At 35.1% G+C, this 26,890-nt stretch overlaps 2 protein-coding genes and 1 long non-coding RNA gene across 3 annotated transcripts in view; 2 read left to right on the forward strand and 1 right to left on the reverse strand.

Annotated features, from left to right (window-relative positions):
- Positions 1-8,276, forward strand: leg1.1 (liver-enriched gene 1, tandem duplicate 1). Its single transcript, XM_007259681.4, has 6 exons — positions 1-336; positions 2,490-2,576; positions 2,688-2,866; positions 4,504-4,625; positions 4,905-5,143; positions 6,526-8,276. The coding sequence occupies exons 1-6, from the start codon at positions 42-44 to the stop codon at positions 6,675-6,677; spliced, it is 1,074 nt and encodes a 357-aa protein (XP_007259743.3). The 5' UTR covers positions 1-41; the 3' UTR covers positions 6,678-8,276.
- Positions 8,142-26,890, reverse strand: part of themis (thymocyte selection associated) — a 23,042-nt gene continuing 4,293 nt past the window's right edge. The window contains exons 2-6 of the mRNA XM_022685546.2: positions 25,060-25,197; positions 18,568-19,032; positions 13,254-14,305; positions 9,899-10,019; positions 8,142-9,525 (exon numbers count right to left, since the gene is read on the reverse strand). Coding sequence (XP_022541267.2) covers positions 9,356-9,525; positions 9,899-10,019; positions 13,254-14,305; positions 18,568-19,032; positions 25,060-25,197 — 1,946 coding nt within the window. The 3' untranslated portion in view covers positions 8,142-9,355. The remainder of the gene's footprint in view (positions 9,526-9,898; positions 10,020-13,253; positions 14,306-18,567; positions 19,033-25,059; positions 25,198-26,890) is intronic.
- The window catches only part of LOC125801705 (uncharacterized), a 10,050-nt gene continuing 2,021 nt past the window's right edge, over positions 18,862-26,890 (forward strand). The window contains exon 1 of the long non-coding RNA XR_007438872.1: positions 18,862-18,935. This is a non-coding gene — a long non-coding RNA (uncharacterized LOC125801705). The remainder of the gene's footprint in view (positions 18,936-26,890) is intronic.

Consider the following 26,890-nt stretch of genomic DNA (forward strand, 5'->3'; position numbering starts at 1 on the left):
GCTCTGATGTATGCTCTGACAGCCCAGCTTTAATCCCAAACATGCAGCTCAGCAGATCTGCTGTGGTGTTTGCCCTGCTAGTCACCGTTTGCAGGGCAGCAGTGGTGACTGAGAATGGCCTCCCTATTCTCTGGGGAAGTGCCCCGAGCATGCTGTCTGAGCTCCCACAGGCTGATGGGGTGGTCAAACCAGACCCGTTTGATTACCTGCAGAGAATGGCCATGTACAGGTTGATGATCAATGCTACCGACCCCTATATGAGCTCCATGGGCCCTGCGGCCAACGAAAACCCACTATGGGGGCTTCCATTGCAACTAGGATGGAAACTCAGATCAGGTAGGATTATGGACTTCATTTCCTAGGGTTCATTAGCATGATAAGCTGGGGCTTATCTTGATTTCCTGATAACACAAAGTTTATAAACAAAAAGTCACTATGAGATGGGCTAGAAACTCTTAAGGGTTTGTGATTTAGATATCCATCCAAAGATAATTCTAAAGCCCATGTCAGCATGTATAATCCATGTCAATGTGGACAAGATTATATAGAATCAGATACATCTAATACTAATCTAATACAATCTAATACTATCTGTTGATGATATTTTTTTTTTATCTTAAATGGATCTTATATTAAATTCTGAACAATTCTAGATTACAGTTTGGTTATGGTGAACCAGAACTATTTAGTCACTTTTACTGCAAGGACGGTTTAAGTGGGGACCACTTATCTAAGTTCAGTGAAGGAATGACAATAATGCAAAGTGGTTCATCACTTTGAATTTGAATGATTTATTTTACATGGCTTATACATGCTCAACTAGCATTCAACAAAATCTAAGGAGAACGAGAAAATCTAAGGAGAAAATAAATTATTCTCTCTCTCTATCCCAAACTATAATTTTAGGGTTAGATTTAAAGTTTAGTTTAAGGTTTTGGTTAGGGTTATATTGAAGGGTTCATTCATGGTTGAGGTTAGGTTTAGGGTTAGACTTAAAGTTTAGGTTTAGGCGTTGATCAGTCTTAGGTTGTAGGGTTGATTGGTGGTTGAGGTTAGGTCTAGAGTTAGGTTTAAAGGTTAAGGTTTTGGTCAGGGTTAGGTTGTAGGGTTAATTCATGGTTGAGGTTTAGGGTTAGATCTAAAGTTTAGATTAAGAGTTTGGTCAGGGTGGGGTTTTAGCATTCATTAATGGTTGAGGTTTGGTTTAGGGTTAGATTTAAAGGTTAAGGTTTTGGTCAGGGTTAGGATGTTGATTTGATTCGTGGTTGAGGTTTAAGGTTAAGTTTAGATTAAAAGTTTAGGTTAAGGTTTTGGTCAGGCGTATAGGTGGTAAGATTGATTCATGGTTGAGGTTTAAAGTTGAGTTTAGGGTTAGATTTTAGGTTAAGGTTTTGGTCAGGGTTAGGTTGTTGGTTTGATTCATGTTTGAGGTTTAGGGTTAAGTTTAGATTAAAAGTTTAGGTTTAGTCATTGATCAGTCTTAGGTTGTAGGGTTGATTGGTGGTTGAGGTTAGGTTTAGGATTAGGTTTAAAGGTTAAGGTTTTGGTCAGGGTTAGGTTGTAGGGTTAATTCATGGTTGAGGTTTAGGGTTAGATATAAAGTTTAGATTAAGATTTTGGTCAGGGTTAGGTTGTTGGTTTGATTCATGGTTAAGGTTTAGGGTTAGATATAAAGTTTAGATTAAGAGATTGGTCAGGGTGGGGTTTTAGGATTCATTCATGGTTGAGGTTAAGTTTAGATTTAGATTTAAAGGTTAAGTTTTTGGCAGGGTTAGGTTGTTGGTTTGATTCATGGTTAAAGTTTATCGTTAAGTTTAGATTAAAAGTTTAGGTTAGGTTTTGGTCAGGCTTAGGTTGTAAGGTTGATTCGTGGTTGAGGTTTAGGGTTAGATTTAAAGGTTAAGGTTTCAGTCAGGGTTAGGTTGTAGGGTTGATGCATGGTTGAGGTTTGGTTTAGGGTTAGATTTAAAGGTTTAGGTTAAGGTTTTGGTCAGGGTTAGGTTGTAGAGTTAATTCATGATTGAGGTTAGGTTTAGGGGTTAGACTTAAAGTTTAGGTTTAGGCATTGATCAGTCTTAGGTTGTAGGGTTGATTGGTGGTTGAGGTTAGGTTTAGGATTGGGTTTAAAGGTTAAGGTTTTGGTCAGGGTTAGGTTGTAGGGTTAATTCATGGTTGAGGTTTAGGGTTAGATTTAGAGTTTAGGATAAGGTTTTGGTCAGGGTTAGGTTGTAGAGTTAATTCATGATTGAGGTTAGGTTAAGGTTAGGTATATGGTTAGATTTTATACAGAATTGTAGTTATTTTCTTTTTCTTTTACAGTATTTGCATTCTCCATTCTTTTCCTATACTGTTGATCTTTTTGTCTTATGGTTGTGAATTAGGGTTGTTAATGGCAGCATCAGAAACCTACGCACATAAGCAATTTAACTGTACATTTTTACTTTGAGAGATTACTTTGACATTAGGAATTTTTGTTTCCTTTTTCACAGGTCGGCTGGTTGACCCTACAGGAGTGAGCACCTGTGGGCAGGAGAGCTTCAGTCCAGTATGTATTGCCACCAGCAGCTGGTGGGGGTGTAAGTAACTTGTCTATGAGTCTATGAGCAGAACTGATAAAAAAAAATATATATTTGTATTATTATCATTCCACCGATTATCTCTCTACTTTTATCACCCCTTCTGCACAGGTGTGAACTACCATCTGTCCGTGCTTCCGTTCCTGGCGGCCGTTGAGGCAGGTGTGGTGGGGGATGGTCAGGCCCAGGTGGAGATTCAGGTTCCTGCGGAGGTGGCTGCTGATTATTGTTCTAGCACTTGTTCCAGCACCCACCCTGATGCCATGATCAAATGGCTCACATTCTTTCAGGTAATTACCCCCCAGAACATGGTTCTTTTAGGGTTTGTTAAAGGGCAGCCTGAGCCATTATCTCAGCATATGGCCCTTACATGAATAGAGAAAATGCCTCTTTTATACATGCACTTTCCCAGGTGATTTACACATAATTATGCTGTAATTCAATCAGTGTGATTGTAAGTGGGAATCAAATTGGACTAAAAGTGGACCCTGCAGTTTACCTGCTTAACAAAGGTGACAAAAGTATAGACCTTTATTTATTACTCAGGTAGAAGTATAGATACTAGGGTTTAAAATACTCCTGTAGAAGTTGATGAAGTATCAACTCAAACTTTTTACTCAAGTAAAAGTGTAAAATTGCTGCTTTCAAAACTACTTAAAATGTAAAAGTAAAAGTAATGTAAGGGGAAAATGCCATAAGGAATGAAAGTTTAGGCCACGCCACAAAACACATTTTTCTAAAAGCTATAATGACTATAATGTTATATTATTAAAATGTCAATGTTATGCATTGCTGCTATGCACTAGGCTCCCTATTCCAGCTGCATATATACCCACTGTAAATGGATGTATTTTAGTATAATACAAATATACTAAAGAAGCTTTAGTTGGGACATTTCACTGGGACAGTTATCTTGAGTCTCTGACATGGATCATCTTCATACTAGACTACATACGTCTGCTATGTTCTTGCAGGAAACGTGATGTGTGCAGGGGCGATGAACCACTTATAAACCAATAGGGAATCAATATAGTATATGTTTAAATATCTCTACATCCAATCACAATCAGATTCACTCTACCCTGATGGAGAGATTTATCTGGATACGTTTTTTTTTTATTGAAATTGGAATTAAAATTAGCTTAAATGAAATAAGAGTAACAAAGCTATTTTTAAAATATAAGGAGTAGAAAGTTCATATAATTGTGTGAAAATATAAGGAGTAGAAGTAAAAATTTGGCTGAAAAATAATTACTCAAGTAAACTATAGATAACCAAAATATGTAAGATAACAAAATATTTGTACCTAGTTACCTAGGTAAATAGTTTTAAATTTTTTTAGTTACCCATTTTTTATCATTTCAGTTGCTCCCATCAGACAGGAGACTAAAGGATCCACTAACTATAAAGAATAGTTACAAAAGGTCATTTGTTCCATCCGCTGTGGCTATTTTTTTACATTTTATATTTATTTACTTATTTATTTACTTACTGTGTTTCTGTAATTTCATGGATTTGTCTGCCAGACTTCAGACTGCCAAAGACAATTTTCCATTCAATGTAAATTTAATGGACAATAGAGTTTTATCTTATCTATCTTGACACCTCTGCTGCTTAAGATATAATATTTTATCAGTTAACATGTGCACAAATACGTGTGTGTGTGTGTGTGTGTATGTGTAAATGATTCAAATCCCAAATATTACAAATAAAATACCCCTAAATAACTGAGAGTTTGGACTGGAGTTTTATGGACTATTATAGGCAATAGCTGTTTGTTCTCCAGTTTATTCTTTTATTCCCCATAATGTTTCATAACGGCCCGAATGTTCTCTTAGGAGGTAACAGATGGAGTTCCTGCTTAAAGGGGAAATTAGATGTGGTCATTGTGGTTTTGATAATTAGAAGCATCTGCTTCTCCCTGCAGTCTCTGAAGACCATCAGTGCATCAGAAGTAAGTGATGAAGAGAAAAGGGACCAGATTCTGGGATTGATGTGGTCAGCACAACTGGCCTCCCTCGACACAGCTGCCAGCACCTGCGCTGATAAGTGAGCTACAGATTTAACTTTTCAGGAATGATGTAATGATGGCTAGAACACATTGTCTCAATGTCGTGTCTCATGATTTTTATCAATGGTAATAAGTGGCAAAGTAATGTCAAAAACTATAGTCAATATAGTCAATTAGACAAGTGATAAAACATGTTAACTGATTTAGTTACTAACTGAATTAGAGACTAATGCAGTTACCAAGATTATGCTGGAAGTTTATCCAAGCTTTTCCAGCTTGTTGTACACATTTACCCCATTCTCTCTTCCCCTGTGTAGGAAGGCACTGTACTCGGGAAAAGAGGTGGCCTTCAGTGAGAGCTGGCTGAGCTCTGCACAGTATGTGGGGGCCGCACACTTCTCTTCTGGACTGGATAGATCTGTGCAGTTCATGCGTCCTCTGCCCAGCCGAGTGCTGCTGCAGACAGACATTCCACCCAACATAGCCGACCTCAGCACGGAGGAAAACCACACCCTCTATATCTTCGGCTGGATGACCACAGCCAACAAACTGCTGGGTACACAACTTTTAACCCTGACCTACTGTAGCACCTTAACATGATTACCTTAAAGGATCATTCACTACACTTGAAAAAAGGAAATCAGTTATTTGTAAATGTAACTATATATAAGATAAAATAAGAGACCACTTAAAAATAATGTGTTTTACCAAATTGAAAACCTCTGGAATATAATCAAGAGGAAGATGGATGATCACAAGCCATCAAACCAAACTGAACTGCTTGAGTATTTGCACTAGGAGTGGCTTAAAGTTAAAAGCAAAAGCGGTGTGTAAGACTGGTGGAGGAGAACATGCCAAGATGCATGAAAACCATACTTAAAAACCAGGGTTATTCCACCAAATATTGATTTCTGAACTCTTAAAACTTTATGAGTATGAACTTGTTTTCCTTGCATTATTTGAGGTCTGAAAGCTCTGCATCTTTGTTGTTATTTCAGCCATTTCTCATTTTCTGCAAATAATGCTCAAATATTTTGGCCCAAATATTGTTATTTGGAATTTGGGAGAAATGTTGTCTGTAGTTTATAGAATAAAACAACAATGTTAATTTTACTCAAGAAATATACCTATAAATAGCAAAATCAGAGAAACTGATTCAGAAACTGAAGTGGTCTCTTATTTTTTTCCAGAGCTGTATATATACTATAATTCATTTCTTCATGCATTCACCCATCAAATTCTAGGGGTTTAAACTATTCAGCTTTATACTTTAAGTATGTATAGATATGTGACTGAAAGAAAAAGAGGGGGGCAAGAAATTAGAAAAAAGCTTATACCGCCCTCTTGTGGTGAACCCTTTGAGGTACATGAAAAATTAAGTTATTATGGAAAGAGAAAAAGGGTATTTCCACCACGTGGTTCAATTCCTTAACCCCTGAGAATTTATCGTGGGATCACATTTTCTTACATCACAGCTTATATAATACTTTACAGTTTATTATATAAGAATTATTATTTTTTTAATATTAGGATTATAAAACAATATGTAAGACACATAATAACAGAATGATAGCAGACAGTTACTAAGTTTTTGTTTGAAGTTGCATTTTAAGCAAAAACATCTGAAAGAAATGCTGCTGTAGTTATTTTAGTATTTACTTTACATGTACCTGGGATTTATTAGATAAAACAATTACAATTACACAGTGGATAACACCACTATCTGCTAGTGAGCTACCGCTTCACGTGGGAGACTGGGGTTCAATTCCAGGTCTGGGTGACTGAATGCTGTGCTACACCAATAAGAGTCCTTGGACAAGACTCCAAACACTAGATTTGTCCACCTCTGTAACAGAAATAAACTTGTAGGTAAAAGAGTCAGCTAAATGTCGTAAACATAAATGTAAATGTACATTATGCTTTGTCTGTTTTCCCCAGGTGGATCTCTTACCTTGATGTGGCAGAAAGCGATGTGCACATCCGCTGCTCGTGAGAAAGGTCGCACTCTGCTGAATGATCTCCTCTTCAACCCACAGTTCGCCACCTCCAGCATGTTGTCCATCCTGTCTGAAATGATTACTAAGTGCTGAGAACAACAACTAAACACATGGAAAAAAACATATGAAAAAATGTTGTCTTTCTTTTTTTTTTATATAAATACAGTCAGACTTTTGCTTTTCTGTTTTTAGCTTTGAAGCTTTAAGGATAGTGTAGATAACAAGTAATGGTTTGAGGCAAGATACTGTACATAAGGTACATTATGGACATTAGATAATATTATTTGGTCCCACTTTTTAATAAGGGTCTTTTATAACTGTGTAGGTACACTGTTGTTATATGGATTGTTATTGTGTAACTACTGGTGAAGTGCATATTGTTGCAGATTACAGATACAGATGTGTGAGTGTGTATTTGTGTCTGTGTAATTAGGTGCATAGAATAAGTAGTGTATAAATGTATAGTTTTCCAACAGCTTTTGTGTGGTATGTAATTAGAGCTATGACTGTTTTTCCATATTAAAAATCCTTATTCAGAATTCATTATGGGAAGATAAAATATATATATATATATATATTTCTGCTATGTCTAACTGACCTTTATACACATGTGAGCTACATAACCTGTGCAACTGTAATTAATCTGTAAAAATGCAAATTTCACCAATAGTTGCACTGTTATTACATGATCATTAATGAGACACTTATTATAAAGTGGGACACATTGTTTATTAGCTTCATTAGTCTTGTAGATCCAGTGCGAATCTAAATTGGCAAACTTCAGATACCAAACTTCCCAAATAGCATGTCTGTGTGGGGCCTGTATGAGCAGCCCAGCTGAACCCCAGAAATAGGTCCATGGGTTTCATGTTGGCCCCATATCAGTAAAGGGGACAAGAAGGGGTTTGTGCACTGAACATGAGGCCTAGATGGGACTTGTGTAAGATTAAGGTGGGCCCAGTAAAAACACATGTAGCTACAAACCCACTTAAACTCACTCAGAGCCCATTGCCCACCTGGAACCCACCTAGCCTAGCTCACGTTCCACCCATGTGAGACTCAACATGAGAATGTCGCCTGGGTTGTGCATGAATGAGTCAACAGTTTCCACCAACAATTCATTTTAATAATAGTAATAATTTAAACATACACAATAATGTTGTTGATATTATCCTCACAATGCTAATTTCTAGGTACTTGTCTTTATTCCTTGTTTAGCAACATTAGCATTGTAACTCTCCCCCTGAAGGTAAATCATCATATATGCTGGTTATCTGGCTTTGGTGGGCTAAGGGCTTAATATAGAACAAACTGTGACCTGAAGGTTTCTTGGGTTTAAATCTGGTTAAATTATTGATTTTTTTTGGAAAATATTAGTTCACTGAACAAACAACACACACAGATCATAACAATTCTCTATTAATAACTTAAAACATAACAGAATTACCATTCCATTCATTATGACCTAGGCAACAAAGAAGGTAGAAATCTCTGGTCATCACCCCAACTCTTAACCAACTCCTCCCAAGATATACATACGATGTGTTTCTTTGATGCTTCATTCAATGCTTTATTTCAAAAGGATGCCAAAGAATATAATACCTAAATATGGACATAACCTTTACATCTTTACATTCTGATATAAATACACAATATAAAACAGCATTTGGTAGTAAATTGTGTTAAAATTAACCTCCTAAGACTCCTAAGAGTTTTTTTGCTTGGTGTGCATTTTTAATTTCTCATAGCTATTTGGGATTAGTAGGGCCTAAAAAAAAAAAAAAAAAAAAAACAGAAAACATCAGTGTCCTTATATGGGGACATAAGTTTAATTTAACATTTATAAATGATCCTTGCCATTTAGGATCAGAAGGACCAAATTAGTCCAAAAACTACATTTTAGGTTTCTACAGTAAGTAAATAAAATAGTTTCAAACGTAAAATTCAATGAGAATTTTTACCTGGCCCGTGTTTCTGCCTGGACTAGCAAAAGAAACATTTGAATGAGATTCTGGCCGTATTGTTTTCGATCAATTGAGTGTAATGTTGTCATGTGACCACTAGATGGTACTGGCAGTGTCTCCATATGAGGTTAAATGTCAAGGTTTGAAAAGATTATCATGGTGAAGAGAAGCAGAAAAAAAGCTTTATGCAACATAGCACTTTCTTTGAAATGTGCTAATATTTGCAGGATGTTAGTCCAAAAAACACTGTGTTAAAGTTCACCATTGCTGATAAAACATATTCTGTGCCTGATGTGTGATTAGTTTATGCACAAATTAAGCTACTGGCTGCTAATGTTTATCTTTCTTTCTTTCTTTCTTTCTTTCTTTCTTTCTTTCTTTCTTTTTGTTGCTGTGAGCAATACTTCATGTTTAATTATAACAGTATCAGAAAACACATCAGCAAATCTCAGAAAATTAGTGATTAATTAGCATAGTGCATTGTGGCTAATTGAGTATATTATAGTTAAGAGGATCAGAACTGTATGGATTATAATTTTGAATTGTTAGACTTTCTGAAAAACCTCACTAAAAGGGTTCCGCAGGTCATTTCTGACCACTACAATGATTCACTGGTAGCTACATAGTAGCCTAAATCAAACGCAGTAATGTAAAAATCCTACATTTACATTTACATTCTGTTGGTAAAAGTATGGGTGCACCAACTAGCAAATAACTGGCCATTTTTTGATACTTTATTCTTGTCGCCAGCACTTAATTTATTTTTTTTAATGAATGTACTCCCATGCTGTCATTCACATAGTGTAATTATATTGTATTATTTGGCTTTCCTTTGGTGGAAATACTAATGGACTGTTCTTGGAACTGCTTCCTGATGTTCTCGAGTTCATCTTCATCAATGTATTCATAGTCGTGGGGGTCATCTTCATCAGGTATTTTTATACATACGTCCTCCAGGCTTTGGCCTCTTGTGACAGCTGAGAGATGGAAAAGAACAAACACACATTTACAGCATTTGCCTGAATAAATATTTACTTTTATACAGTGCTGTGAAAGTATTTTCCCCCTACAGATTTTCAGATTATAATATCAGATAAATAGTAAAATATACAAATAATAAATAGTAAATATAAAAAGCATTTATGAAATAATAATTTAAAATTTAGAATGCCAATTACCTAACCCACTCACTAGAGCTCCTCATATCATTAGTAATGCCTCATAAAAGTTGCCTGTGCTGTGCCTTAATCTGCAGAATCACTTGGAGTCAAAACCCTGTCATCACTTTAATATATCCATCATCATCATCATCATGATCATGATCTCAGGTGTACATGGTCATGTTCCTACCTTTCTGCAGGACAGGTTTCGGTAAGGTAGCAGGACTTAAAGGCATTGTTCTCTCAATTCCTGCTGTAGAGTTTCTGCGATCTGTGGAGTTGCCCCTGCTAATCACAGGGGGATGAGGACTCTGGGATACCAAAGACAATAAAGGAAGGGATTGTTTATAAAGACATGTAAATAGAGAAGTTTTTGAGAGCCATAAAAAAAAAAAAAATAATAATAATAATAATAAAATAAATGACACATAACTTCAGCCTCAAAACCAGCCTGTTCAGAGAACATAGTAGGCACTTTTCTGGCCTCTAGAGGCAGGTGTAATAAAGTGTCCAAAAACATTTAAAACTTTTTTCTAAGCATCTGAAAATGTATTACTTTTAGGAAATTTACATTTACAAATTTACATGCCCTCTTAAGTCATGATTGTGTGTTTTGTCTGCCATCAACAGTATGGTGTGCAGAATTCGCTAGACCAGGGGTTCCCAACCTTTTGCATTTCACGGCCCCCTTAGCACACCACAAAATGTGTGGAGGAGCTCGCAGGCCAGTGCTCCGTAATTATAAAACCATTATACTGATTATATTACCTCTCTAATCTGCGCAACATCACAAATATCACAGTTGATCTGTTACTTTGCTATACTGTGATTATTACACAATAGCTTTATATGTACAATAATAAGTAGCATTCAAAAACATAGGCCTACGTCATAGACCATTTACTTGAAAGCGGTGGGAATTTGGGTCAGGCTCTGGCAGACAACGTAAACTCTACATGTGAAGCCTTTTGCTACAGGTACTCATTTCTGTGTTTTTTTTGGTTTGGATTTATGCTGCTTTTCTCTGTTATTTTGGTCAGAGATACAGTCTTTGCTGTATCTCTTCAGGATCTTTTGTAGCCAAAGACTCTGTTTTTTTAATAATTTCTCCATGATGTTTAAAATGTATAGCACAGAAGAACTGCTTCAATCAGACTCTCATTAATAATAACACAACTAGAGTGACTGCACTATGCCAAACCAATCAATTAGCTCGACCTAAACATGTTTTATTTTGCATATAAATTAACTTATTATGTTCTTTTCTTGAATTTTATTTGATGAGCTATTTATATATTAGAAATATTTTTGACTTCGCAAAATAGAAAAGAAATACATTGTGGCCTATTGCGTCCTTGCAGTACCTCTGCGGCCCACTGGAGGGCCACGGCCCACAGGTTGTAAACCACTGCACTGCACTGTATATATCTCCTGTGAAGCGTTTTATATTACAGTACAGCATTTGCCACTAGATGGCAGCAATGTCTGCAGCTTCAAATTTAAAAGCTGGTGAAATGATAGGCCGAAGAAAGTATGGACATGCTCCCAGTATATCATTGAAAAAAAACAACAAACACTACAGCAAATAAACTTAACCAAACAGCAATTACATCTACACACACACACACACACACACACACACACACACACACACACACACACACACACACACACACAGACAAACACACACACACACACACACACACACACACACACACACACACACACACACACACACACAGAGCTTATGAACTAAAGAACCACAGTGCCAGCAAACCTATCAACCACAATCTACATCCAAATCAAATATTTCCTCCCAAATAATTCTGAGAACGCTGTAAATGTTCAGTGTCTCTCTTCACGTCTCCTTAAAATGAACAGGATGAAAAAAAGAACAGGATGACTTAAAATGTCGTCTCATAGAATGGAAAGCTTCAGATGTCTGCTGGATTCAATATTTCACTTAATACATTTCTTAAAGGTTGCCTATTTCCTATATAAAGGATCATGTACACAACTGTAGATTATACATTTATCTCAAATGAAAAAAAGATCTGTTTATTTAAACATTAAATCAGAGTGAGAAAATGCTGTGTTATCCTCATATGTAGATATTGTTTTGTCTAATACAAAGATTTACTGTATATATCAGATATTTTTACTAATGTATTACACTGATGCAAGACTAATCCTCTGCTCTGCATTACTAAAAATCTAGTTATTTCTTGCAATTTAAAAAATATGCCAATAATATTGATTTTCTATATTAAAATGGCTGTAAACAGCTGTAAACCCCTGAACAAATGAAGTGTTTTGCAACACAACTTTTTTCTAATTAACAACTATCAATCTAAAAAATAAAAGAATTTAATGAGATTTTATAATTTTCAAGCGGCTTCCATAAAATAAAATAAAAACTGATCCTTGCTTAGTTAGAATCAAGATTTTGGCCTTAACATTTGCTCCTTGACTTACTGTTACTACACCACACACTCATGATAACCCTTTCTTTTATATACTTATAATTTTTATTCTTTCTGTTGTGCACAGCTTAATGCATAATGCAGGGTCAAGTTCAGACTGAGACAAACACAATAAGGTTTGCTGGACATTGATTAAAGGGGATATCTGGTGTGAAATGGACTTGGGGTGTAGTGAAATATGACAGAGAGTACAAACTTTTGTCGTAATAGCTCACCTCCGTTCACCCCCAGCATTCTGAAATACTGCGCTTTTAACTAATGCTCCCAACAGGCTTACAGTGCTAGAGATAGGGGCAGATGATTGAAGACTGCAAAATTAATTAAGTGAAAATGCATTAATTCCAGCTGATGCTCTTTAATATTTATGCATTTCCTTGGAATTAGTTATGCAATCTGTTCCCCTACCCTACCTATTCATTTTAATTTCAAACTGATTTTACTTTCAAAGTTCTCAAAATTCTACCAATGAAATGTGGAGCTACTGTGAGCTTTTTAATGGGGTTAAAATAGCCATTTTAAAGTAGGAAAAACTATGCCCCTATTGCTAACATTGTATGCTTGTTTGGAATGCTGGCTAAAAGCAATGTATTTTATATGCTGGTGGTGAACAGAGGTGGACTATTTGGCAAAAGTTTATACTTGCTATCATGTTTTACTAGAACCCAAGCACATTTCACACCAGAGTTCTCCTTTAACTTTATATTATAGTGTGTTTTTTGTAATTTTTTTAAACATTTTGGTCGGTTTTTTTTTAACTCCATTAAAATATGTGTTCTATGCCATAATCTAATTGTCCCAATGACTTTTTGAAGTTCATGTGTTTGAAACCTTTTCGTGCTGTCTGATCATTTTACTGTAAACTTCTTAAAACAAGCAAAACTGCAAATGGAATTAGACCCTTTCATCCCATCATGTCTTTATATTAATTTTAAAATAAAATAAAAAATAATTGTAGTAACTTTTTTATTAGCCAAGCTACTGTTTGCTTTATAAATTCTAACTAAGAACTTGCTGTGTGCTCTTTTACTGCAGGTGCACAAATAAAACATCAGTGCTGGTCACCTTTATAGAGCAGCTGGCAGAGAGGGGTTTGTCAGGTCGTGGACTGGGCTGAGGTTTGGCCGGTCTTGCTGGAGGCTGTTTGGGTTTTTTGGGAGGTCTTGGCGGGGGCATTACCGTAGTGAAGGCGTACCTTCTCATGGTGTAGTAACAGTCCTCAAAGATCTTTTCAACAGCTGAATTCACTCCAGCTGTAGGAGCACCACCTGTCCAGCTTTTCTCTAAATGCACGGACATGTGAATGCGATTTACAGGCACCTCCCAGCAACTGGATTGGTCAAGGGTCGAGATGAGGAGGTAGCGGTCAGTGATTTGTTCCTCGATGCGTAGGCCGGGAACGCTGGCCAAAATGTCCTCCTTAAACGAGAGGTCGCGTACGGACACTTTAACGTTAAATGGAAGCGGGAATCGTTGGCAGATCTCATCAATAGAATATTGTCGTTTATCGTGGACAACTTCCATAAATCCACCATCCAGGCACATCGGGAGACGGACAGGTTCATGAGCCTTCCCCTTGATCTTTACACAACTCAAGGAATTCACTGCGCTTCCATTACCGTTGACTTCGCTCATTTTGCCTTTCTTCACTATGAATTGATCCCCTGCTAACACAGAAGCTAATCCACTGTAGGTTGAGTCAAAGCCCCTTGTGGCCACCACATGTAACTGCTCAGTGTCGCTGCGGGCCTGTTCTAGGTCGTAAGCTGTGGGAAACTCGCGAGGCCGCCGCTTAAACCGCCCCTTGTAGGTCGTGGGAATGAGGAAATGTCTTGCCGATTCCTGGCGAATTTCCGTAGCAAGGATCCGCCTGGCTTCGTATGCCTTGTGGATGATCACTTGATCCGAATGCAGCAGATTTAACATCTCCACCGGCACGTGCATCTCAACCAAAGGTCCTTCAATCACATCAGTCACCATTGGGAAGATGTCTGAAGGCTTATGAAAGACGTCCTGAAGGGAAAGAGGCTGTATGAACGTGTTTACGTCAAACTGCTCCGTCACATCCATGACCTCGACGTCCATGTTGGAGGGGATGAGAGCAATGCTTTTCCTGACTGCAAAACAGAAGAAAGGAGAACAGTTTAACTCATGTTGTTACTTGCATTAACCATTTTAAACCCAATGGTTGCCAGTGAGTCTATGTTTGAGTCTGTTTTAATTGATAAAAAGTAAAAAAAAAAAAAACTTGTGAGCTCCCAGCAAGCAATGAATGTTCTTAGAGCATTTAATTCAAAGTTCTCTGAATATTTTTATTTAATGGTTTAAATGTTTTGGTAACATTGCAGCAATGCCACTTGCACCAATGTTTTAATATTTAGTTTTGGAACTATTATTAATAGTAATATTATTTTTAATGTTTTCATAACCTAAGCATTTTTCTAGCTGAAAACATTATGAAAGGACTAATTGTTTTACATTTTCAAAATGTTCCTGGAACATTGTTTCTGTAACATCACAGGTTGAACTTCCTGGAACCTTTTTTTTTTTTTTATAATTTTATTTCTAATTTTTCCAGTTTTGTCCCCAATTTACATGGCCAATTACCCAACCCACTCACTAGGACTCCCCCTATCACTAGTGATGCCTCAACACACCAGGAGGGTGAAGATTAACACATGCTTCCTCTGATACATGTGAAGTCAGCCACCGCTTCTTTTCGAGCTGCTGCTGATGCAGCATTGCCGAGCTTGGAGGAAAACACAGCGGCTTGGTTCCGGTACATCAGATCACAGACGCCCTGTGCTGCAGACATCACTCTAGGAGTGATGTGGGGAGAGAGCGCCATCTACCCACCCGGAGGGAGCAGGGATAATTGTGCTCCCTCTGAGTGCTGGCAGCTTGATGGCAAAGCTGCATGAATGGGGGTTCGAACCGGCGACCTCCCACACATAGACAATGATCCTAAGCTCACTAGCAAGTCCACCTCTGAATGGCTTAAAAAAAAACTAAATGAAGGTTTTGAAGTGGCACAAGTACATTATTAGATTTAAGGGTAACCATTTTTTCACACAGGGTCAGGTTGGTTTGGATTTTATATTTACTCAGGTTATATATTTATCTGATATTAAAATGTTTTTGTTAATCTGAAAAAAAAGTTACTGTATATAAACCATTAATGTTATGTTTTTGTCAATTTGAACTCTAACCTAAATTTAATGTGCATTTATGTGGATGTACATAGAACAATGTATTTAAATGTGTAATTGTACTACTACACTTTTATACAGCTTTAAAAAGTAAAGAGAAGAATGTAAATACTCAGTTGTTCCAGAGCTGCGTGAAACATTATGGCTGCAGGAGCCTCATTTCTATCTATCCTCTCTTTTGCCTTGCTAATTGAAGCTTTGAGCACAGTTCTGTTCTTGCAAATGTGAAATTCATTATCAGCAGCAACACAATGCACATAACAGCAGAACATCAAAACACCATTTAAATTTGGCTCCTTCAATTCAGAGGCAGACAAACATTCGTACAGTTAACAGCCCTACACCAACCCTTTATTCTGCTCACTGGCCAGAGAGGCTCTGCTATTCCTTTCAACACTTTAAAACAATAATGGATATTAGAGTGAGAAAATTCAATCATGAAACAAAAACAATCATGGCTGTGCTGTCATCTGGCAATGAGGAGCTGCAGCGGAAACTGGATTCTGTCTGTCAAAAGTTTGGGCATGACTGGCTTTTCAGGATGTTCTTAATACAAATGAGCATGTTTTCTGTCAGTTTGCAATAATGATAACTGGAGGAACAGACATTAAAGGACATCTTTGGAAAGGGCCACACATTTTCTCCCCTTCAATCTTTGCAGTATTTGAACCAGCTGTTTTGAAAAGGAAATTATTATTTGAACTAAAACTAAACTAAATTTATTGTAGAATGTCTCTTACTCCATTGTCTATTGTCCATTGACATAATGCATTTAACAAGTCAAATTTTCAGCCAATGGAAGAATAACTATTTAAAATGTCATGGAACAACTATAATAATGTCCGATTATACACTGGACAAAAGTATTGGGACACCATAACGTTTTTTATTTTACATAAAGTGTAGTGTACTGAAAAAACATTTATCCCGGTTTTAATGGAGTTATTGTAAATACTGTCCAGCGAAGACTTTCTACTACATTTTGAAGCACTGCTGTAGGGATCTGATTGTCTTCAGTGGCCTAAGTGTTAGTGAGGTCAGAATATTGAATGACCATCATCTATGTCTGGCGATAGCATGACACACACTGGCTTCTGTTTATCTAAAAGCGCTCATTAGTTGTATGCCATCTTAACTTACATCAATGTTATACATGTATTTAAAAATGAAAATTATAAAATACACTGCAGTGATTGGATTATCCTTCTGGTATCAAGCGCTTTGCTAAACTGGAATTTTTTCTTTTTGGTACAAGAAACAGTAAAACTTTACTTCATTTACTTTTATAAATTGTAATTACTCATATTATTTCATGATTTTATTTTTATCATCTATAATTTATTATTCACTATTGTTTAGTTATTTATTTACTCTTAATATTATAATGGTTGTACAGCTTTAGTTTTATTCTTTTCATCTTTATTACACAGTTTTATACATTTTTTATTTTTTTATTTATTGTTTTCATAATTAAATTTATGGTCATGTTTTTTTGTGCTATATTTTTTAATATAAAATGTATACTTTCTGTTCCTTCTTCTGTAAAATGCTCAGTTACATAGTAAATGAAGGATTCCCTCAATGTACTCTGAGTTTAAATAAAGGTCAATTGATTGATAGATTTGTTCAATAGAGGCTTATTCTACTGACAGTGCTTTTATACAGAAACTAGACCAGCTGTTTGTGTGTGCATTCACACACGTGCCAGTAAGCAGTGTGGTCACATTTGTGTCAATAATTTCATTTAATATTTTTATTTATTTAATTAAATCTGCCATGGAACTTTTTTTTTTAATGTACTTCGGTCCTTTTTGAAAGGCAAGTATACCTGCTATTTCCTGGTGCTGCCAGTAGATGGCAGTGTAGCGCTGGCTATTGCTGTGACTAGTTGTGACTAACTGTAACTAGCTTTGAATTCCCCTCTCAGACCAGAGAGGCACTCGCAAAAGTAAGTCCTGTTTTCTGTCTTATGCTTTTAAACCTGTTTTTCAGGTGAGTGTTTTTGGTAAAAATGCTAAAAATGCACCAAAATCACTTCAAACTAGTTAATAAATCATACTATTTAATTTTTATCTGATAACACAGATACGATTTCACAGATATACTGTTTTTTTTTCATTAACTGTGTTTATTATGGGTCCAAGCAACAAAGAAGCTGAAACACTATTGTTTTAGTTTTCTTATTTTTCTTTGATATCATATATTAACTTCCAATCAATTTCTTAACCTTATAAAACAAGTCAAATTATTGATATTTTACTTAAATGTAGCACTCTGCAATTTCAAGGTTCTGGCCTTGATTACGCTTCCTAAGAGCACTAAGTTGGCATAATGATACACAAAGACATTAAAGTGTTACACAAAAAAAAAATGTGTGACCATTAAGGCATAGGAACAAGATCCTAATGTGTGGGAATGAGATAATTAAGGCATGGGAATGATATAAATAAGTTGTGGCCACAACTTATTAAGGCATGGAAACAAGACAATTAAGTCATAGCCAGAGAATAATAAAGCTTGCTTTTCTGTAAATTAATGTGCATGAAGAATAATTTAAGAATAATCTTTTGTAAGAAAATGAAGAGTAAATTATTTTCTTTTTATTTTAATCTCTAAATTAAATTTGCTGATATTTTGGAGTCATGACATGGTGTAATTCGAAGTAAAAGACACTTAATTCTCGTACTAAAAGCTGATTGGCCCAGACGCAGACAGCATGCAGACCTGTTTACCTTCCTTAGACAGTCATATTGTGCACAACCCCTGCCTGAGAGCTGCTTGCTTTGTTACCTGTGTGAAACAAAAGAACCTTGTGGCCACGTCTTAATGGCAATGATTTAATTTACTTGTTCCCACACCTCTCAACATATCGAAATACTAGGTCATTATTTTGAGATAGTATCTCAATATTTTGGGATATTAATAATGAGACACAATATTTTGGGATATTAATAATGAGACACAATATTTTGAGATACTAAAATATTGAGATACTATCTCAAAATAATGACCTAGTATTTCAATATATTGAGATAGCTGTTTACTTAAAAATAATAATAAAAAATGTGCTGGATTATTATTTTTTTTTAAGTGGCGGGAATGGGCTTCCATATATGTTTAATAACCACTGAGCAAAAAAAAAAGAAAAAAAAAGAGATTTTGACACTTACTCTTCATCACAGCCTGGAGCTCATACACAGGAGTCAGCGTCAACTCCCCACTAATGTTTTCCAGTAGAGTGGAAAACAACACATCCTTAGGGGGCGGAGCATTGGCTGCCGTCACCGTCCTCTTCCTGCCCTTGGGGATCTTCCACTCAGCCAGCTCCCGCAGGGTGTAAAACTGGTCGTCTTCACACTCCGTAAAGTGGCCTTGCTGTGAGAGCTCCAGCCTGAAGCTGAGCTTTGGCTCCCTGTGGAGAAGCTCACAGTCAACATGACCGCCGCTCTGCTGGTCTGTAGAGACGGCTGTGATTCTGAAGCTCTCTCCCTCCTTCACAGAGTCCTGGGGAAGCTGGATCTGATCAGCTGAGATGAAGGTATGCTGGCCCAGTCTGTGGGAGCTGATCTTTAGAGAATCCACAATCTCCTGGATGCTCAGATACGGCTGAGGGTCCACCACAATCCTGAAAAGACCTTTTAACAAACAGGTTTTGGAATTTAGTGTGACAGCAGCAAGACAGTATTTCGGACATTGTTTATATAATATGTTAATTAAAGCAATAAAATGAAGGTTCAACATAAAATTAAGCACTTTAAAGGACTGTTATTTCCAGCTTTAGCTTTGAGAGTCCCAGATTCATTTAACTGGCCTTGTTGTCTGTGTGTGGTCAGTCTCACACCATTAATTAATGAGATGTTAGCATTATTAATTTCAATAACGAAAAAACTATGATGAAAAATAGTTGTTGACGAAAATGAGACAAGAACTAAATAAAAATGAATACATTAAAAAACGAAAACTCTAAGAAAAATATGAGCACACAGCAGATCTCCCACTTACTTAAATAAACATTATTCACTGCCTGGCTGCAGTTGGTCTGCAGGTTTAGGTTCAGCAACAGTATGTGCTGAAAGAATGAGGTCAGCTGACTACCTGAATATACTGATTATAGACCAGGATATTCAATCAATGGACTTTTTCTACCCTGATGACACAGCCATATTTCAAGTTTAGGCTGGTTCAGGGGATCATTATTTTCACGCATGAATTGACCACCACAGAGTGTTTTTTTTTTTTTTTCTTTTTTTTTCATTTGAGTTTCCCAATTAGGGTAAGGAGAATTGATGGCTAATTTTAGCTTAACATAAACACTGTATCATTAACCATATCACTAATTTGTGATAGTGTGACTAATAAAGGGTTAACATGTAACAGATCCATTTTATCAAGTGTTTTCTACCCCTTAGTGTGGACAGTGTGTTTAAATAAGCACTATTATAGTGCTTTTTTCGGCACATTTCACTTTTAGAAAGCTCTAAAAAAGGTGTGAAAAGATTGTCTCAGATATTGTAATTATTAGATGAAAAATACTTCAATCTAAATCTAATCTACTTGAATTTTAAGACATGCAACTCTGTTTGTCCGATCTGCTGTTGGTCTCCTAAAAGTATCTTAGTATAAAGATTATTTTAAAACAATAGAGGGAGCACTAGAGAGAAAGCACAAAAAAGAGTTTCTCTCTACCAGTTAAAAATATTTTAACCAAGCAGACCACAACTGGGCCCAGACAGCAAAACATAAAATTAATAAAAAAAAAATTAAGAGACCACCTCAATATGTTACTATTTATAAGTATATGTTTGAGTAAAATTTTTCTATAAACTACTGACAACTTTTCTCCCAAATTCCAAATAAAAATATAGTCATTAACTTAAACAGAAAACGAGAAATGGTCAAAATAATGCAAAATATTCAGTGCATTTAGACCTCAAATAATGCAAAGAAAACAAGTTCATAGTTATTTAGAAACAGGTTTCAACTTGAAGGAGTTCAGAAATCAAAATTTGGTAAAACAACGCTGATTTTCTAATCACAGCTTTTATGCCTCTTGGCATGCTCTCCACCAGTCTTTCACACTGCTTTTGGGTAACCTCATATAACTCCTGATGCAAATATTCAAGCAGTTCAGCTTTGTTTGATGTTTTGTGACCATTATTATACTCCGGTATGCATTTTCATATATTTTTGGAATATATCAATCCTGTAGCTTGAAGGATTTTATAAATGGAAAAACTTGACTGATTTAGTTTAGTTTAGTTAATATATTTAGTTTTAAAAATAAAGTTTAGTTTAAAAAGAAAGCAGTGTTAGAGTTGTTGGCATACAGTCTCTCTTCATCTCTTTTCAATGCCTATTGTTTACATTCTTCAGCTGTTTTTCTGTGAATGAAGTCTGATTTCTGTATATATTGTGTGATGTTTTGGTACAGCGCAGACACAATACTAATCAAAGCCTTAATTAATTTAAAGCTTTGGTGTTTTATAATATACGTACTATTAACAGTACAGTAAGTCACAGACCTATATAAAAACCTGATCATGCAAAAAAATATAAATGAATAAAAAATATTAAAAACTACAGTGATATACACTCTTGTTCATATTGCCCAGCACTAGTTTTATGTATAGAAAATAGGGGTGTGCCATATTGAATCGTATGCGATAATATCGCCAGGGTGATTCTCATGAAGCTGCAGGGAACATGTCCATGACAAATTTTTTTTAATCAATACCTAATTCATAAAATCTCTGATATTGTGTGTAAAGCGAATAGGGAGTACTGTATGGATCAATTGTTTTCATCATCATATAAAATTATTTTTATATAAATTAAATAAAAAATATATGGAAATTCTCATTACCGTTATGTGTCCGTATCCCTTCTTTCTAATTTTAAGTTAAACCATTTTAAAATTACTAAGCATATCAAATAAACAAAATAGGGTAAAGTCATTTAAAATATCTATATTTATACATAATATAAATATTTTTTGTATTGAACAAAAAAATGTACATGATTTTAAACAAAATAACTGTGTCTGAACAAATGTTTTCTCATTACCGTTTCATGATTTCACCCCCCTATAAAAATTACACTGTGCCTTTAAATTGATCAGCTATCCCATGATGCATCACTTCAGAGACAAGCTTCAAAATGGAGATAAGGTCAGTTGGTCACTCTTCTCTCCCTTTGAGAAATCTGTGTTAATATTGATAAAACTGTCCTCAATTACACTGTCTATTATCATTACCGTTATGGTTTAATACTCATTACTTTTAAAAATATAAAAATAAATTATTTCATGAATATTATCACAATATAAGGCTTTGACATCTGGCAAAGTTATAGGTTGTTAGCATATTAGCATTTTAAGTAATTTGTGAAATTAGCCAAGAGCATCTCATTACCGTTACTCAATATTCTCATTACCATGCATTGTGAGGGCCGTAACTGTAATAAGAACCATTGAGCTGGTAATGAGATTCTTATGTAAGACTGCTAAAAGAGTCATTTAACAGAGTTTATTTGATCATTTATGGTAATTCATTATATATATATATATATATATATAATCATTTATGGTAATTTATTTTATATATGTATGTATATATATATATATATATATATATATATATATATATATATATATATATAACAATGTCATTGATGTTTATACTCTGTTGATTAGTCTAATGATTATATTCATTTTTTGAAGACTGACAGAGATTGAACGCAAGAAGGCAGCAGCCAAGGCTAAAGTTTCTTGAAATGTGCTTGTTTTTCTGGTTCCATGGTTTGTTACACAATTGCCTTAACTAAGTTTCATTACCGTTACATTTATTCTCATTACCGTTTTATTGTGTTCTCATTACCGTTATGGATCTAAAATGTTACATTTTTTAAAATGTTTTACATCTTATCGTAACTTTTCTTCATTTTATTATAGTATACCCCTCACCTGTTGTCCACATGAGTTTTTGATCAAACATATTCTAAAATCATTTCCATTAATTAAAAAATTAAAATATATTTTACAAATGTTGTATCGGTAATGAGAGTTGCTTAACAATAAATAAATAAATAAATAAAAAAGATCAAAGTAATTGTCAAGGACTGTGCTGTTAAGTTGATGGAACTTGTTGTGGAAATATGAAATTAATCATCAAAAAATGTTTTGAACCGTTGATCTAGCTTCGTCATTTACTGTAACGGTAATGAGAATTATTCTGGATCATATAAACTTCAAATGATAATAAAATTCTTTTTTTTTTAAATATATGAAAAAATAATCAATATAGTAAAATACACATTCTATTTTAGCTTCTCAACTTGAAAAAATGCTGCAATGAGGTGAAAAACTTTTTTATGTTAATGTGAAGGTCTTCGTGAGAATCACCCGCCAACATTTTTGAATATCGTGAACGATATTATACCCTGAAATATCGTCCCATAACACTCACCCCTAATTATCACATCAGGGTACTACTTTTTTGCTGTTAAAAGCAAAAGAAAAATATACACATTTCTCATTTCCTATTCTATATCTACTAGAGACAGATTATATCTGTCCAGTATCGTTTATTTTACTTTAATCCTGGATATATGGAGATATTTGGAGTGCATTATTATTATTAGTATCATGACATTATGAATCATTGACATCTGTTACAAATCTGCTAAAGTTTTTGTATTTTTTTGTCATATCGCCAAGAGTATTGTTATTGCGATAATACCATGAAATATCGTGATATTATTTTAGGGCCATATCGCTCACCCTTAATAGGAAAACCAATTAGAGCATTAGCTATAGTATTAATTATGGAGGTAAGCCTACATTCGCCTACAACAAGTGACCAGGTCTACCCAATATTTGAAAAGTTAGATGGCCTGAACATCTTTATATATTCTTCATTCTGCATTCTTCTCTCAGCTGCCTGTCTCTTCTTTCTACTCAAACCGCAGAGGACTGAGTCCAGCCTCCTACACACTCCTGCACTGCCCCCTGTTTCTCCTGTTACAATACCACATCTACCAAACCAACGCATAGCTGCCACACACACATACACACACACACAATCATGACTCATGCCTCATTCTAATTTGCAGTATTTAAAAAGCTTTATTTAACACCTTCATCTGAGATAAACACTACACACCACACATGCTCTTACTGTTCTGAGTAACCTTGTGCACTCACGCATTCATACGTTTCTACTGACACTTCTCCACCGCCTGTTCTTCTGCTTCAAACATGCAATCATCCTAACTGATCTGAACTATTTTCAGTCTTACTTCTTCAAGCATTCTCGTTTCTTTATGACTGAACTGCTTACTGGCTCCATACATATCAGGCACAGATACTGTATATAATACTGGTATAAGATAAGCTATTAACGTGTTGTTATTTAAAAGGCTAGATTTCATAAACACAGTAGGATGAAATGAGCGAACAAACGATATAGGTTTAAAGGCAGGTGCCACATTCCATCACACAGCTGAAAGAATTCTGCATGAAGGAGTGGGAAAAGCTTTCCCCAGTCAATGCCAGAGACTGGTACATGGTTATATGGTGGTCTAATAATCTAAATAAATCTATTTAGGGTAATTCCAGCAAAATAAATCAATTACAGCTTTTCTAATATCCTATTATGACATTGGATATTTGCATCAGACTTTTGTAAAAGTCACATTTTTATTGTTTTTGAAAAGGTAATTTTTAACTAAAAACTCCAGATTTGCTCACATGATTACATACATTCAGTTTTTTTTTTTGTTCAGTGGAAAAACATATTGAATTTTTTGGTAAGCAAAAAGTGATAAACAAACCAGAATATGTTTAATATTTTAGATTCTCGCTTAGATATCAGATTTTTTTTTTTGTCAGCTATATAAGGTCAGGTGGAACATGCTTGAATTTATTTTCTCTTAATGTGTTTGAGAGCATCAGTTGTAAAGTTGTGAAGAAGTAGATTTGGTAACAACAAAATAACAACACAATTTCAACAACTTTGAAAGTATCCTTAAGTGCAGTCCCAAACACCATCTAAAACATTATGATGTTCATCAGGACTGTCCCAAGAAAGGAAGACCAAGAATTACCAGCCTCAGAAACCATAAGTTAACAGCACCTCAGATAAGAGCTCATCTAAATGCTTCATAGAGTATACTTTACATTGTTTACACTTTAAGTTACTACATGATTCCTTATGTGTTCCTTTATAGTCTGAATGGCTTCAGTATTTATTTACAATGTAGGACAAAAATTATAATGAAAAAATTGAATGAGAAGGTGTGTCCATACTTTTTAGTGGTACAGTATATGTCTTCAAAAATGTGTAAAATGTATTTATTTTATGTATTAAAAAAAGATATAGTCATAGATTGACTTTGTGTCATTGTAAATAGTGATTCTAGACTTCTAGAATCTCTTCTAAACCTTAGAATCCGTGTTCACCAGTGTTCCAGGTGAAGTATACAAACACAATGTGTGGGTTCAGACAGAAGGTGCTATCTTCTGAACTGTATATCAGATCCAGATGTTAAGACTTGGAAATAAAAGCTTTTCTCCCATATACAGCAGAAATAAAGGGATTGATCTTACTGTTCCAAAACTGTTGGAGGGCACTGTATGGGAAAGGCATTGACTGAACGTTCAATACCTGGGTAATCTAATGGCAGTTTGATCTCTGTGGAATCAGCAGTGTGTGCGATGAACTTGGTGATGCTGATGTCAACGATCTTCATCAGGTCTCCCGTGGAGAGACAGCACTCTGTTCCACACAGCTCGTACACAGAGCCTGGAGAACACAAGCACAAGAAAGCAATTCAACTGTAGCAAATCATGTATTACAGTTACTTTAATATTATATTTAATATTATTATATTGATGTTACACTGATTTGCTTGGTTTCAAGCATTTAAAGTAGAGTTGTTTAAGTCAAAATTTAAAGTATGTCAAACATAGAACAATTTTAAATGCATAGTTAAGATTGTTATTAATGACGTATGTGTCTCAGACCCTTACAGATCCTCACAGCACTTTTTGTCCTTCCCTTTAACTTATGAAGTTATACAGTTCTGGAAAAAAATAAGAGAGCACTTAAAAATTTCAAAATGATGAGTTTCTTTTATTTTACCAAATTGAAAACCTCTGGAATATAATCAAGAGGAAGATGGATGATCACAAGCTGATCATCAAACCAAGCTAACCTGCTTGAATTTTTGCACCAGGAGTAAAGGCATAAAGTTTTCCAAAAGCAGTGTGTAAGACTGGTGGAGGAGAACATGCCAAGGTACATGAAAACTGTGATTAAAAAACAGGGTTATTCCACCAAATATTAATTTCGGAACTCCTAAAACTTGATGAGTATGAACTTGTTTTCTTTGCGTTATTTGAGGTCTGAAAGCTCTGCATCTTTTTTTTTTTTAATTCAGCCATTTCTCATTTTATGCAAATAAATGCTCTAAATTACAATTGTTTTATTTGGAATTTTGATAAAATGTCTGTAGTTTATAGAATAAAACACCAATGTTAATTTTACTCAAACATAAAGCTATAAATAACAAAATCAGAGAAATTGATTCAGAAACTGAAGTGGTCTCTTAATTTTTCCCAGAGCTGTATAAACACGGGACATCTTGGGAGCATCACAAGAATTTATGTGTATGTGTGATCACCTGACCTTATTCACAGAAAGTAGGTGTGCTGGGTTAGTGCTGGAGATAAAACTAGCTTCTTTTAAAATTAGCGTACTACCGACCAAAGAAACCCACAAATTCCCCTTGTTAAAAATCACATTAACCACTATATTGTCATAGTTTAATGTGTAGTTTCCATGTTTTTTGGCCATTTTCCTTATAACTAGTTGCTCATCTCAGTAGCTAGCTAGGCTTTTTTTTTACTTCCATTATTCCATCATGTCTCATTCCCAGTTGGTCAGTGATGAGATTTTTTTCGATAATATAAAGTTACCTCCTTAATAATAAAGGATGTAAGCTATACATTTTGCATATTTTTTCAGTCTTATAATTAAGTTTTATTTTATTCAACAAAGCTAAGCCCATAAAGTTAGTTATAACTGTTCTACAATTTGTGGCTTTTAAACTGTTTTACTGTTTTCTTTCTTTTCAATTATTATTATTATTTTTTTACAATTTTGAATTACGATTGTTTCTAGTTGGTTCTACTGCTCAACTGTGTGATAAACTATCCCCTAAACCACTGATCATTTTAAACAGCCAATGGGGCAAGCACTTTTTTTACACAGGGCCATGTAGGTTTGGATTTTTTTTTCTCCTTTAATGATAAAAACCTTTATTTAAAACTGCATTTTTGGTTTACTTGTATTGTCTTTCACTAATATTTAAATTAGTTTCATGATCTGAAACATTTATGAGTGAAAAGAATGCAAAAAAATCCCAAAGAAATCATGAAGGGGGCAAACACACCAATGTATATATATATATATATATATCAATTAGCATATACAG

This window comes from Astyanax mexicanus, chromosome 1 (assembly GCF_023375975.1).
Source record: "Astyanax mexicanus isolate ESR-SI-001 chromosome 1, AstMex3_surface, whole genome shotgun sequence".
In the NCBI taxonomy this organism is placed as follows: domain Eukaryota; kingdom Metazoa; phylum Chordata; class Actinopteri; order Characiformes; family Acestrorhamphidae; genus Astyanax; species Astyanax mexicanus.